Here is a 15,107-nt window from a genome sequence, read left to right as displayed (position 1 = left end):
AAATAAAAAAAAGTAAATTTGATTAATGCTTATGATACTCTAAATTATGATCTTAGGAGTATGGATTACGTAAATTTTTTATGAGATATACATATGTACATAAATATTTGTGTTGTTCTATTGCGCACTTATTACTCGAGTTAAACTCCTTAGAGTTGGATTCATGAACTTAGGATTTATGCCCTTGATCTAAGACTAGACCTAACAAGTTAGATTTATTTAATAATACAACATAACTAGAACCAACACAATGCTCTTTTAGCTAGGTACCACGACAAGAAATGAATCGAGCCTAGCCTATCTGTGCCTTAAGAAGTCACTTGAAAACCTCTCTATATTTTCGGTACACTATGATCTCACAATTCTTATCTTAATTAGTGGGATGTCTCGCCTAGGTTGGTGGGATGCCTCATGTCGAATAATGAGTTGTCACAAATGATTTTGTTGCCTAGATGGGTAACTACACGATTTCATACCAATCATGTGACCTAGATTGGTATGGATAGTGATGCATCCCAGATTCACGATTTATTAATTTGCTTAGATCAATCCTTCACTTGTTGATCCCGTTGGATGAGCACTTGGTTTGACGATCAACTTGAAGGATTGATTGAAGTTTTAAAATATTGTATCTTTCATATACCTTTAACTCATCTTAAAATGTCATTAGATCTTCAAAAAAGAAAAAAAAATGTCTTTAAAGTTTTTATATCTCAAAATCTTTTGATCTTTAGTGACCTTGATTTTAAAAAAGTGTTCGTTCTCGGTACAGAATTTAGATAATTTTAGGGATTAAGATGTTTTGATCAGTTTGGTTTCATGTGATGTGTTGGCAGCTCAAACGAACTCTGAACAACATTCCCACCACATCAAGTTTTGACAACCTTTCAATTTTTGTCCTAATTAGCAAACCCAACAACAAAACTTGTATATATATATATATACTTATCGATGATCCCTTTCATCACCCATCATAATAGAGAGAAGATGACGACCCAGGAAGGCATTCACCGCCATCCACACAACAGTACTGATTGGAGCCTTGAACCCATGGACGAAAATAAACTAAGCGATAATAATATGAAATTAAACCAGTCACAAAAGCGAGTTATCATCAGCTCATCATTTGTGAAACGACATATAATCAAGACATCGGAATCATCAAAACGTTCAACTAGGGCGTGGTGGAAGAACCCGAAAATAAAGAGACGGCGGCGTGTTGCCAAGTACAGATTCTATACTGTTGAAGGGAAGGTAAAGAGTTCCATAAAGAAAGGAATCAAATGGTTGAAAACCAAGTGTAGCAGAATCATATTTGGGTTTTGATACAATTTTATTTAACCCATGTGTGTTCTGTAAAATAAAATTATTATTATTATAAAAAAAAAAACCTTCAATTATGAAAAACTACTAATTCCATATATTTTTTCCTTTCTTTTCTATTTTAACAATATCCATGATGAGTTTAGGAATGTTAAAACATCATCATCAAAACTAAGGGTTCATAAGCATAGTATATTAAATCAAACCAAAATCAATTGCTATAATATATATGTTCCCCCAAAGTCCAGTGTTACAATACCTGCCCATACCCACAAAATAAAAGGCAAGAAACCACATAAATTAATTTAGAATCAATTTTTTTTATTAACATAATAATAATAATAATATATGGAACCCTCCTCCCATTTCTCAGCTCATTCAGAATCACAAACCAAACGTCTACATCTACAACTCAACGTTTAAACACAATTTACTCCCTCCCTAAAGATGCAAAATAAAGACATGTGAACTCGAAATGGAATGTCTAAAACTAATTACTTTGCATCTCCTTCTATTATGTGTTCTTCATGATGCTAAGAACCTACCCTTAATTTCATTTGTGTCAAAAATATTTCATTTCAACATGAATACCTGGTTGTAAATCATGGGCGCAGAGTACTTAGTAATTTGAGAGCCAACTCCTCTTGTTCTGCCACTGTAATCGACTCTGTATTTAAGTCCGCTTTATTGTCAATGTCGCTATCACAGTCGACAAATTTCTTGGACCTTTTCTGAGGTCTGTCTTCTTCAGACGCAGATACGTCATCGTCATCCTCAATTTCTTTGGCAGCCCTCTTCTTCATCTTATTCATCTTCTCTTTCCGCTTCTCCTTAAGGCGATTATGATTGAGAAGTTTGTCTTCCTTGTCAGCTTGTTTCAACTCTTCCCTCCTCTTTTTGTAAAACTCATTTTTTAGATCTGACACATGAACCAAATAATAAATAGGAATACTAACGCTTAAAGACAAGCAGTAGGGCAGGTTCAAAGTTAGATATCTTCACTTTGTGTTGTTTACTATGTATAGTGTAACAAAAATTAATTCTACACCAAAAGATTTATTTTCCTTTTTTTTATTTTACAAGCTTTCCTTGAGAAAATTGATGGGTCAAGAATCCATACAAAAGAAAGCACCACCCATCATGAAACGAAGGAGCCTCAAAAGAAAAAGAAATAATTGTAATCACAAAAAAAGAAGGCATACCTTTGTCGACTACAAATGTCTCATTGCTACTTTTGATGTCAGCTAGCCTAGCAAGAGGGGCAAGTGGGTTGCCCTCGTCATCAAAACTGACTCTCGTCCCTAATGGTCTATGGACATTGATCTTCAACTTCTTTTTCTTCAAAATCCGAGTACGTGGCCTAAACAAAGTTCCTAAATCTTAGAATGCAAGAAAACTAAAGAAAATAGAAAAAATATAATCAATTAGCATGATCAATTAGCATGATCAATTAACAAAGTTCCTAAATCGTAATTTTTAACATTTACCCCAACTATGATCAATTAGCAAGATCATGACCAACCTCTGTATTTAAATTAATAGAAAAAATATAAAACAAAAAACTCACACAGCATCTTCAACTTCACTAGTAGGGATATCAGTAGGAGGAAGAAGTCCTTGGTTGCTTTCTTTAAAGTCGCCATACTCCAATTCTTCACCGGATGGATTTAAAGCATTCTCATTATCAGACGATTCCAACGCAAGATAAGTGGTAGTGTTAGCCGACATCTTCTGTGACCTCTTTTTCTGATCAATGAAACGGATTCTTGGGGTCATTGGCAGCCCCATTGAAGCTGAAAAATCGTCAATTGATAGTTTCATAACATCAAAGATTTCCTTATCCTTCTGGATATGAATTGATCGAAGATATGTGATAAAGGCCCTTTGAGCGAGTTGCTGAAAATTGGGATACTTGACTAACAAAGCTGACAGCAAACCAGAAACTGGTTGAAGTCTTTTTGTATTTGCCTACAAAAGGAAGTAGATATGATGGTACAGTAAGAACGTAGTTAATTTATGATATAAGCACTTCCATCGGTTCATTATACTAGACACACATTTCTTACAACGTAAAAAAGAACATCATTCATTATCATCATAAAAAGAACATGCTAGTTCTCAACCACCCCACTCCATACCACCCCAGATTATCTTTTATCTTTTATATAACTAATCTTTTTCATATTTTTCATAAGCACCCCAGAACAAAATAACATAATTATCTCTCCTACCATAAGCTTGAATAATGTTAACAAAAACTTATATGCCATAAATGCTCCATAATATTACTGACGCAAAATTTCAGAGAATAGGAGGTGAGAAAGAAAGAGAGCATATGTACCTTGATAAGCTGAATAGGTACTTTAGCAGATTCTAATTGTTCAAGCATTTTCATCTCCGAGGGCATAAGAAATAAAACTGATCTCCCACCTGAATGGTACCGAGCAGTGCGGCCAACTCTATGTATGTAAGAAGCCACATCTTCTGGGCAATCAACCTTCACAAACAAGAACAAGATTGGAATCATACACCAGCACCAGTGAAGATTAATCATGATCATTTCTTTTAAGTAGTTTACCTGTACAACCCAGTCAACAGCCTTATTAAAATCAAGACCTCTAGAGGCTACATCTGTTGAGAAGAGGACTGACCGCTTCTCACAGAACTCAGAATATATCCCCATCCTTTTGTCCTGCTTCATCCTTCCATGGAGGCACTTCAATGGGATTCCAGGACGCAGCTTTTTGAAAGTTTCAAAAACAAATTTCACCTGTAAAACGATGGTGAGAAATATCAATTATCGGAGCAACAATGAATAGTACATAAAGATATGACATTATTATTTTTTTTATAAGATTCTTTCTTGTTTACTTTGTTTTCAGAGTACTTGTTGAAGAATACTGATCTATTTCCAAAGATGCATCAAATGAATTAATGTTTACATTGTTGTCGACTAAACAGTTTTAATCTCGAAAGCTTAACAAGTCAAACAGCAGAAATGCAGGAAACCTATTGACAACCTAAGAATAGAGTTTGATCAACTAAAGATGCAGCAAAAAATCTAACCACAATAAGATGTCTAACATGAGATCTCGTGCAATCAAAAGTTCAACTTGTAACCAAAAAGTATCACCAGCAGTTACCTGCTTGCAGCTTGAGAGAAACACAAGAATCTTAGAATTAAGATGTGCCTTTATAAAGCTCCATAGCATGTCTAGCTTTTGCTCGAGAGGAACAACCAAAGCAGTTTGTTGTAAACTACTGGGGGTAGCTGTCACAGATTCTTCATGAACACTAAGGTACTCAGGATCTTTCAAACTGAGTCTGGCAAGATCCTGAACAGACTTTGTTTGAGTTGCTGAGAACAGAAAGGTTTGTCTGTGCTTAGGTAGCTGTGAAATAATTGCATTTAAAGTCTTCTTAAATCCGACATCAAGAATACGATCAGCTTCATCAAGGACTAAAACCTGCTCACTAGCCAGGAACCATACAATCAGAAACAAATTATATATACATGCAAACCATCACTGAGAACAAACAGTAGAAAGCACATTAGGCAGGCAGCAACACAAAAAGAAACAGAAAAAAATCAAGGTTGGAAATTCATAGGAATTAATTATTTTTCAACTCTCCCTAATCTTTTATATCACTCCCTGTGTGTGTGAGAGAGAGAGAGAGTGAGTGAGATAGAGAGAAAGACAAAAATAAAAATAAAAATAAAAATTCAAGATTGGAAATCCCAAGGAAGCAAGTATTTTACAACTCGACCCCTAATTTTTTATAACCCTCCCTGGGTGTATGCATGTGTGAGAGAGAGAACCCTCATCAACAAATGAAAGAGATTCTGGGCGTTGATTAAAACAAAGATCAGAACAAACAAATTTCTGTCTAGGAATGCAAAGAGATAACCTTTTATGAAATGGAAAGGTAGACAAGAATGACGTTTTAAGTCAGGCATCAAAAATTACGTCCTAATCGTTAAAATAAGGTATCAATAAATTGAGAAATTAAATATGATGACCTGCAACTGTGAACAATCAAAATTTGGAGTCTCGTCCATGTGCTGAAGGAGTCGACCGGGAGTGCAAACAAGAATGTTCAACTCATTCACATGCTCCTTCTCAGTGTTAACATCTTTACGACCACCAATTAAAAGGCCAGCACTGAAATTATGAAATTTCCCAACAGCTTTTAGAACATCAAAAAGCTGAGCTCCTAATTCTCTTGTGGGAGATATTATTATACTCCCAACTCCATCCTCAGGACCCCATCTCTCTCTATACAACTTCTCAAGAACCTGAAAATTGGATTCCATTGGTCAGTTTAAGCAATTATGCATGCTGGCGGTAAGGGACGTCACACATTATAATTTTTAACAACAATAAGTTAAAAAGGCTTCTAAATTATCCTAAACTCCCTGTAAATAAACCGCCCTCTAATCCAATATAACCATCCACGATCAACTTACAGGTATGAGAAAAGCTAGCGTCTTTCCTGAACCAGTTTTGGCTGCACCAAGAATATCTCGACCACAAAGGGCGTGAGGCAGTGAAGCCCTCTGTATGTCCGTCATATCAACGAATTCAGCTTTCCGCAACCCATCCTTGGTCTTGTTCGAAATCGGCAACTGATCAAACTTAGTAGCTCCGGCGTAACAAGAGTAAGTATCGGCGTCGATGCGGCCAAGGGGAGCACCCGCAGGAGGTGGAGGAAGCGACATCGGGTTAGAGCCTGAGTCGGGTTTCTGGGATTGAATCCATGAATTCAAGAGCTTAATTTCTTCAATTTCGGATAGACGCTTCTGCTTGCCAGACGACTTCTTGGATTTGAATTTCTGCTTCATTGCGAAGGAACTGGGATTGGCACGAAGTTGCAGCAGAGAGGGAGATAGAAAGAGAGGAAAATAACAGTCGCGGTGCGCCTGCGGCTGAGGCAAATACGGGGGTGGGAGAAATACAGCCAAAAATCGGTTTGGGAAGAAGGTGGGGTTTAGGGTTTAGGGTTTAGCGTTCTTTTTTTCTTTTTTTACAGTTATGCTTCAATAATAAAAATGCTTTAAAAAATATCTTTCATCATAAAATAATATTTTTACCGATATACCCTTAAAAAAATTTAAAAATATTCCCAACTTTTTCAAAACCATTATTACTATAACATCAAAACTCGAGAATTTAAAAACATTTTAAAATGTCTTTATTGGTAATAGTCTTTTTATGGAAAGCATTAAAATTTTATTAATTCTCTTAATATTTAATGGATGGCGATCATAAAAACAGTTTTTACCCTAAAAGAGAAAGAGGGCAAAATTGTCATTTTACTAATTAGTAGCAAATTTCTTGTATTTTTAATTAAATATAGAGAAAGGGGTCTCAAGAGGAAGGCAAAAAATGGCTATGATAAGGTAGAGAATTTTTAGAAAAATAATGATAAAATAATAGAATGGAATAATTACAAAAGAGGACCTAAAAAGTTGGAATTTGCAAAATGGTCCTTGCCATACAAAATCTGGTTTCCATCTGGGTTCAGCCACGTAGATATTCCAGGGTGGAAATTGAGTGAAAATTTGTAATTTAATTTCGAAAAAAGTATTAATAATTGAATGGTTTAATTCGAAAAAGAAAATTAGGATAGTAAATAAATAAAAAATAATTATTTTAAAAAAGGAAAAAGAATTAAAATTGGAGGAATACGGAAAAAAATGAGGGGTAGGCGGCGTCCAAAAAGGGGGGAAAAAAACCATTGGAGACAGTGAAGCACGGTTAAGCAGTACGCAGCGCACGTAACGCAACAGCCAAAATACAATTTCTTCTCATTTTCCCTTTCTTCTTCTTCTTCTCCGTTAGATCTTGTTTCTGCAACTCCACCTTTTTTTATTCTCACAGAAACGAACACCACCGTTTGATCCAGCTCTCTCACTCTCAGAAACTGGTATATGGGTTGCAGAAACAGGGAGTTTTCGGAGGATGAGACTTGCTCTTCCACGCTCAGCGAGGCCCTGCTCTTTGCCACCATGTGCCTCATTGGCCTGCCCGTTGAGGTTCACATCAAGGATGGCTCCGTCTATTCCGGCATCTTCCACACCGCATGTGTCGAGAATGAATATGGTGCGTTTCCATTGCCTTCTTCTTAATTCGTCTTTGCTTCCTCCGTTTATTTCCCCTGAATCTATCAATTGCTTGAATCGTGCTGTATACGTTCGTTCTTTTGTCAATTTGTGTCCTGCTTTTGTATCGGTTTTTATTTGTTTTTTTATATATATAAAATGTATCGCGTGCATTTGGTGGCACGGTGTGTAGATGATTTGGATCCGAAATCTGATTTGGGCATGGATGGATGAAAAGATTGGCATCTATTCTTTTTTCTTTTCCATCGCGTTCTCTGGGACAGGAGACGCACCTATGTCGTTAATTGAATTTGTTGATATATTTTTTTTATCCTCCAATGTTTTAATGGAACCTGCCGTGATTCCCCTACCTCTTTTCCCCTAATGACAAATGGCTATAGTTATGAAATCAATCTGTTTATCACTAGGCGTCGTTCTGAAGAAAGCAAGGATGACAAAAAAGGGTAAAAGGAATGTGAATGTTGATGATGGAGTTGTAATTGATACTCTTATCGTTCTTTCTGGTGATCTTGTCCAAGTTGTTGCGACGGTATGTAATTAAGGCCACTTTTATTTCGCAATTTCATGTTATTAAATTTAATTTAGTTTAAATCTAGGTCATACTGGGTTTTTCAAATGTACAGGAAGTTCTACTTCCGGCTGGTAGTTTTTCCAAAAGTTTGGCTGTTTGTGATAACGAATCCATGGTCAATGATCCCACTTCGTTGCTTCCAGCGACAGAGACTAAGACATGTATGGAGTCGTTCAAGGAGGGGAGTCAGATTAATCAAACAAGGTATACTTCCATTGTGATATGTTATATATTTATGGATTGATAGCAATCTGGTCTAAATTTTTGAGGTTGATATTCTTTTGTATGTGGCATTTGGAGTGATGTTATTGGTAATAGCTGTTTCTCACGAAGCATGATTGTTGTTGGAACTGGAAGATTGTTTCCAAGGTCACTATTGGTAAAAATGTAACCTTGTTTCTAACATGGAAGAAAATTGAGAAGAACAAAGTAACTGACCAAAAAAAATATATGTAGAAATTTTTTTGAGGAATGTTGTCAACTCGGCCTCTTATTTAAAATTAGAACTGAGGAATTTATCCTAAAAGAAGGAGCTTTCTGTGGTGGAGAAGGTTATGTTGTCTTCAAAATGACCATTTTCATCTTGATTTTATTTGGAGAGATATTCTGTTCTCTCCTACTTAGGCTTACATATATACTGAACATATTCTTGCTACTAAATCAGTTACATGAAAGTAGCTTTAGGAAATTATTATTTATTGGCATGTTAACAAGCATTGTGCATCGTATAGAAAACTATAATCTCTTGCTTAGTAATTCGTATTTCAAAATTGGAGAAGGTTTTACTAACCTGAGCATAGTTTGACTGGTTAAGGCATTGTGTCCTTTATAGGTTGAACTAAATTGTTTCCCCCCAAATTTGTTGAACTAAAAAAATGGGGAAGGTTTTCAATTATATTCTAGTGTGATTTATGTGCTTATTGAAATTGACGTGACTACCAACACATGTAATTCTAAAAACAGTGACCTGGTCCAAGATCAAAATGGGTTTGCTCATGGTTCACTGCCTACTGTTACTGGGAAGCAAAGTGATGTTAGACAACTATTGGGAGACAATGTTGAGAACAACAAGGGAGATGCACAGCAGAAAAAGGAAGGGTCAAATTGCAAAAAGGTGAAGTTTCCGTGCCTTGCTTGTGTAGTAGTTGCACCCCCCACCCAGCGTATGCTTCTAAAAGTATCAAGTTTTAAATGGAGTGATAACCCTATTAAAAGGATAGTTAAGAAACACTCTTGTATTTATTGGGATGGCCTCCTCAAAGATATTACAGTATGTATTTTTCTTTTTATTTATTTATGTATATTTTTGCAAAGACTAGAATTAGTACTTGATAAAACACTGCTAACTGTTTGTATGAATTAGTTCATTGGCATGCTATATAAGTTTATCCATGTTAGTCATTGTTTTGAAGTTTATCATTTTCCTATTCATAATTGTTCTCCATTTTCCCCAACCTCCTTGCAGCCTGAAGGTGTCACTGATGCTGCAATCAATTGGAGGTTTGAAATAATTTGCCTTTCCTAAATATATTTCTTTCTTTATGGTTGTCCAGAAAAGAATTGGGGCCCCATCCCATGATGAGGCCGTCAAAGTACATGTGGGTCGTAAACTATCATCAGTTCTTTTATTACTGTTGTTATTCGAGATTGATATATCTGTTGGTTCAATTTTATTTTGTAAATAATTACTATCATCCGTGCTTTCATTATTATTATTATTTTTGGTAAGAAACAATTTCATACCAAAAAGGGACATGCACCACACATGCTCTTACTTTATTTGAGATTGATATATCTGTTGGTTCAGTTTTACTTTGTAAATTGTAACCAGTTACTCTTGTCTCAGTCCTTATCTTTTGGTTTATGATAAATTATTTGACAGACGGGACCCAGATAACCAATTGAAAAAGGAGCAGGATGATCATGGTCAGGAATTTGACTTGCATAAAGGAGCCAATGTATGTCAATTAAGCTTATTCAGGACCTGTGTTTTCTTGAGAATTAGATGTTATTCTTTTGCGTGGACTAAATTTTAGATTGACTACTTTTGTTTCTGTAGGGTGATCGAGTTCAATCCTCTATATTGAGTGGTGAGTTCAAAGTGCTGTTAATGACATCTGGCTCACCTAATTTGGGTATAAAGCTTGTATGGAAGGGTCTTCTTAGTATTGAAACTAAATATACTTGCAGATGGTTTTTATTTTAAATGTTTATTTGCAAATAGCATTACAGCATTCTAGTTTTAGTGGCAACTTACCTACGGTATTAAATACAATAAAAAAAATTACATCATAGGTGGTTGGCCTTTGAGATAAGCTTGTTGTTAGTTTAGGCATTAATGAATTTGCTATATAGTTTTCAAGTACCTTCCAGAGTGGAGAAGTCTTTGTAATGTTTATCATTCCTTGCCTACTTGAATTATAGTTTTCTTTATATACGGTGGATTTTCAGCATGATAAAGCAATTCTGAGAAGAAAAAGAACTTAATGATGACCTCAAAAATATTGTTTAAAGTGTATAACTGTTTTGCTCACGCTATTGTTATATTAGAGAAACCATGCACTGAAAGATCCATCTCAGCCAACACTACGAATGCATATTCAGTTGGTGTCTCAACTTCTTCTCGTTCGTCAGTGGATAGTAGCATGGACTCATGTCGCAGTTCTATAACGTCAACGATTGACATGGCCCCTTCTCACGGTTCAGAATCCAATAAAAGTGGCAAGGTACATATCATTATCAATTTATCACTGTCACTACTAGAACTATAAGATAGGATGTTTACGAGACTTTTGGTTACTTTTTAGTACCTTTTTATTTGGATGATGTCAAAATATACCTTCATCCAATTAACTGGGTTGAATTGTTATATTACAGATCATCTGCCAGGGTTTGTTAAAAATTTATCATGCTATATTTATGTGTTAAAAATTCTACTATTCTTCCCAGCCAAAATTCCCATATCAGTACAATATCCCCCAAGGAAGGGATCGTTGCCAATTTCTTACTCAATTTCTTGCTTAAAGGTGGTACCAAAGGAAGAGGTGGTCACCAGTTCATCCCCTCTTTTTACACATCACTCACCAACTTGCAAAAACACAAAATATTCTTTGATCTAATCTTAATTTAGCATCTTGAAGTTGCACAGAATTGAGATAAAAGGAAATTGTCTTTTTCTAGGGCCTTTCATTGTAGACAAGCAACACGAGCATCATTACCAACCCTCCAGAGACACTTCTTGTCCTTGTACCCAAAACTTCTGGCCACTTCATTAAGGAGGATGCTACTCATTCACCCAGAAACCCTTATAAGATGCTAATTATAAAGGAAGACGCTACTTGTTGTTTACATCCAAAACCATCAGCAACTTCTCTTACCTTAGAGGTAGTACAAGTATTCCAACCACGATAAAATTAATTTTGAATAGATTGCTTATCATTGTAGGATCTGCTGATAAGGCAAAGAGAAAGGGAGTGTCATTTAAGAGCTGAAGGTAGTGGAACTAAATCTATTCATATCCACACTTTAAAGTCCAGGATTGCAACTTAGAAGAATGCAGGCATATCCTTACTTAAATTCTCCACAGGTTTTCTGTCCATTATGCCATCTTTCAAACTACACGACTTTTCCTTTGTCCACTTTATTTTCTTCTGAGGTTCAAAATTTCTTTGCCTTGCTCCTTGTAATAGTTCCTTTGGGTACAGTCAATGGAGGAAAGGTTGGATTCACATCATACTGAGATAATTAATTAGCTGGGTATTTTCTTCGGATATTACTAATTGTCAGCCCACGTGATTGGTTGGGCAGGGTGACATTCTTCCATCCAACAAGAAGATTGCCACTCCTTTTCTTCATAAGGAATTTACTATTTATTTATTTCGAAAACGTTCTTTCTTTCTTAACAGAAAACATGTCTTGTAAAAAGAAAAGTTCAATCATAGAGCCTAGTTTTGAAGGGATCTTGAAAGGGAAGGATGGTAAAGTGGGTAATTAGCGAAAACATAATCAACTGAGATAAGCTTATTCCCTTTGATGTATGAGATTTGGATCTAGAAATGTATTGAAATTTGAATGAAGTTCCCATCCTTTTGAAATGAAAATGCATCATAATGAAAACTTTTCCATGTGAGGTAGGTTGTGCACGGTTTTATCACCTTTGACTATGGCCTACGTACATTTATGTTAAAGTGATGATTCTTTTCAACGTTGCCTTGTTTCTTTCAAATCCTGTTAAGAAATTCAACTTTGAAATTAGCTGCATAATGTTCAACTTTTGTGTATTTGTTTGCTGAGAGGTTGAATTGATTCGAAGGACTGTTTGGTCTATGACATTGTGTCTTTTTGTTAGACAATAGCATCCTTTTCTCTCAGAAAAATCTTAATGGAACCTTTTGATTGAATTTTCCTTTATTTTATGAAATGGATTCCTAAGAGACTTCTTGATGTATTTTTTTAGGAGTTAAGTGTTCGAACATTTCTTTTACAATATGGTCCTATTCATGGTTGTTAAGTTAGGCTCGTGGGGATTGATCACACATCGATGACAAGAAAAACTATAATTGATATTTCTTTTCTGATAACTAGTGAAATAATTTTTCTATTACTTACGCAGGAATTTAAGCTTAATCCAAGAGCCAAACTCTTCTCTCCGTCCAATGCAAATATTATGCCAGCAAATCATGCAACTCCTGTGGCTGCAAACCTGGCTTACATTTCAAACAACTCACCACCAGTTGTACCTTCGGCTGTTATTCAACCAGAGTTAGATTTCAGTCCTTTTGTACCTCGTTCATCTGTGCCTGCCGCCAAGTTTGTCCCATATGGCAACTCATTAGCTGGATTTGATGGCAATGTTGCTCAATTTTCTCAACCCGTACGTATTGTTCGAGGTTTCTCTTGATCAGTTTTCCTTTTGTCTTTCTTATCATATCTATTTAGCCTTATGAGGATCTAAATAAGTTCTTCTTCTAGTTGTTTGTTCTCTATCGCACAACCAAAATGAATTAAGGTTAAAACTCAAACTGAATGTATAATTCCAGAGTTCCAGCCTAGGCATTTCCAACGTTCAAGAAGGAAATTTTAGGTCTTGTTTATGCGATCAGTTCTTAAAAAATGTACTGTATATTAGGTAACAGATTTAATGATTGATGAGTATTGAAACCTGGAACTTGTACTTGGCATTTGCATTTCCAATGATAGTTTAGTTGCCTAAGATTATTTGGTGAGGATACATGGTGGTTATATTACTATTTTAGTCAACCGTTGCACTGAAACTTCATTCTACTCTATTACAACAAGACATGTGTAATTGTCACACGTAGTAATTTAGTTCATTAATTGTATTATAATCATAGTAGAATGATAATAGCATTATGACAATTTCAATGCAATTGTGGTAATAAACTTCTTTCCTGCAACTTTGCTGAGCCAAGTTACCCTTTTATAAACTACAGATGGTGGGACATGTGGGCACCAGGACACAGCCACTTAGATATGTTGGTCAGTATCCTCTCCAGGCTGGCCCGACCTTTGGGCCCCAAAATTCTTCAGCAGTAAGTGGAAACAGGATCATATTTAACTGTTCCATTTAATTTCTTCCCAATAAAGTTGCAATTTGAGTTGGCAGATTAAGGATTCCTCATCCCTATGCTGGCTATGTTTTTTTTTTTTTTTCTTTTGGAATATATGAGGTCTCTATGTTTCTCAATAGAAAAAAATAATTGTGAACAGATCAGAACGTACCTTAGTTTTTATCCATGACCAGGTCATGTTTTGTTGGTAACCTTTGCACTTCTCTTATTGTTACAGGTTATGGTCAGTCGTTTTGGGCAACTTGTTTATATGCAGCCAGTCTCCCATGTAAGTATTTAGTGTCCCATTTGTTAAAAGTATCAACTCTCCTTCCATAAATTCTATTGCTTTTAATTATTTGACCTTGTAGAATTGATCTTTTTCTTCACCTCATGTTTCTTGACGCCATGAGCAGCGTAATATTTACTTCTTGAATTGTGAGTTGTGAAGTAATTTAAATCGGATTATTTCAAGTTCTTTGGTTTTTCCTCTAGGTCAATTCATTGTATAATCTGTTTTCATTACGTTGCATATCTCTATGCCTCAACTTTCTGTGACCTCTTTCTGGTTCCTGCTACCCTTTTTTTAAATTATTTTTATTCCTTCCCCTGTCCAAATTGTCTATTAACCTCGTCTCATATTTCAGGACTTGGCTCAAGGTGCAACAGTCGTCTCACCGGTACCACCTTGCCCTTTGTTGACAACACAGCCCGCGCAATATCCAAAACATCAAGGTGAATTTTTTTTCCCGGCTAATGACGAGTATTTCCTTTGCATTGCTCAAAATTTTTATCATAAGCTTCGGTATTTTTTTTCTCAATTTATTTTTTTTATGATGCCGCTGTTTTTATCATAAGTGAGAAGGCAATTACAGTATCGGTTTCAAAATTGATCGTTAAGATTATGCTACTAAATCCAAATAATATTTCAATTTAAACAAATCGACATTTTTCTTCATTTAAAAGACCTCTACGAATGCAGGCACTGCAGCAGCACAAGCATTGCAGTTTTGCGTTCCTCCGCCATTTATGGCCAGTGGCCACCAACCGCTTGCCGCAGTTCCAAACCACATTCCAATTTTGCAGCCCTCCTCCTTCCCACTCAACCGCCCAATGCCAATGCCAGGAACTAATGCATTCTTCACCACCAAGTTCTAATGAATTTGTTTCTACTGTTAATTTTTCATGTAGTCAACCACAGCTTGGCAAAATTTTGGTCCTCTGAAAGTTTTTTCCTATTTTGATTTAATTATTAGCATTTATCTTTTTATCGGAGGGGGGATGCACTGTTTCCATTCAAATCAGGACATTTTACCATTGATTGGTGGATAGAGTCTGTTGAACTCTGTATAGGTTGAATTAAAATTTGTTTAGGATCAGCATTATTTCTTTCTTGTGAGGGGAACTCCGAGTCTTTCTCATTCATGAGTTGGTTTCAAATTATAAAAGTTGTTTGGAAAAAAGCAAGGCAAGATAGTCTTGTTATTTTAGTGTCCATCTTAAATAAATGTGATTCCTT

At 35.7% G+C, this 15,107-nt stretch overlaps 3 protein-coding genes across 4 annotated transcripts in view; 2 read left to right on the top strand and 1 right to left on the bottom strand.

The window, feature by feature from the left end:
- The window catches only part of LOC111476616 (DNA polymerase I A, chloroplastic/mitochondrial-like), a 35,408-nt gene extending 21,744 nt beyond the window's left edge, over positions 1-13,664 (top strand). The window contains exons 13-14 of one of the 2 annotated variants that reach the window (XR_002717138.1): positions 8,833-8,839; positions 13,651-13,664. The gene's annotated coding sequence lies outside the window, so the exon portion shown is untranslated. Of the gene's footprint in view, positions 1-2,159; positions 2,174-8,832; positions 8,840-13,650 lie in introns of those variants that run through there. The other variant, XR_002717135.1, reaches the window with a different exon arrangement.
- On the bottom strand, positions 1,603-6,342 carry LOC111476638 (DEAD-box ATP-dependent RNA helicase 32). The gene is made up of 8 exons (XM_023120407.1): positions 5,792-6,342; positions 5,345-5,620; positions 4,467-4,790; positions 3,902-4,093; positions 3,665-3,820; positions 2,891-3,291; positions 2,526-2,683; positions 1,603-2,242 (listed from the first exon to the last, which is right to left on the bottom strand). Exons 1-8 carry the CDS (start codon positions 6,164-6,166, stop codon positions 1,926-1,928), a joined length of 2,199 nt encoding a protein of 732 aa, XP_022976175.1. The 5' UTR covers positions 6,167-6,342; the 3' UTR covers positions 1,603-1,925.
- Positions 7,123-15,078, top strand: LOC111476647 (polyadenylate-binding protein-interacting protein 4-like). The gene is made up of 13 exons (XM_023120418.1): positions 7,123-7,427; positions 7,855-7,976; positions 8,071-8,222; positions 8,982-9,132; positions 9,484-9,518; positions 9,901-9,976; positions 10,078-10,108; positions 10,569-10,744; positions 12,631-12,891; positions 13,472-13,570; positions 13,827-13,877; positions 14,236-14,323; positions 14,571-15,078. The coding sequence occupies exons 1-13, from the start codon at positions 7,256-7,258 to the stop codon at positions 14,744-14,746; spliced, it is 1,590 nt and encodes a 529-aa protein (XP_022976186.1). The 5' UTR covers positions 7,123-7,255; the 3' UTR covers positions 14,747-15,078.
- The last annotated feature ends 29 nt before the right edge of the window (positions 15,079-15,107 follow it).

This window comes from Cucurbita maxima, unplaced genomic scaffold (assembly GCF_002738345.1).
Source record: "Cucurbita maxima cultivar Rimu unplaced genomic scaffold, Cmax_1.0 Cma_Scf00001, whole genome shotgun sequence".
Lineage (NCBI taxonomy): Eukaryota > Viridiplantae > Streptophyta > Magnoliopsida > Cucurbitales > Cucurbitaceae > Cucurbita > Cucurbita maxima.
The sequence above is the reverse complement of the archived record's forward strand: the minus strand, read 5'-3'. Positions and strand labels throughout refer to the sequence as shown.

Coding starts and splice junctions, on each gene's coding strand:
- LOC111476638 (XM_023120407.1), bottom strand. CDS start 6,166: ATGAAGCAGAAATTCAAATCCAAGAAGTCGTCTGGCAAGCAGAAGCGT. Junction 3,821..3,901: donor CTGTTGACTGGGTTGTACAG/GTAAACTACTTA, acceptor TTGTTTGTGAAG/GTTGATTGCCCAGAAGATGT. Junction 2,243..2,525: donor GACATTTGTAGTCGACAAAG/GTATGCCTTCTT, acceptor TTCATGTGTCAG/ATCTAAAAAATGAGTTTTAC.
- LOC111476647 (XM_023120418.1), top strand. CDS start 7,256: ATGGGTTGCAGAAACAGGGAGTTTTCGGAGGATGAGACTTGCTCTTCC. Junction 9,977..10,077: donor ACTTGCATAAAGGAGCCAAT/GTATGTCAATTA, acceptor TTGTTTCTGTAG/GGTGATCGAGTTCAATCCTC. Junction 10,745..12,630: donor AATCCAATAAAAGTGGCAAG/GTACATATCATT, acceptor TTACTTACGCAG/GAATTTAAGCTTAATCCAAG.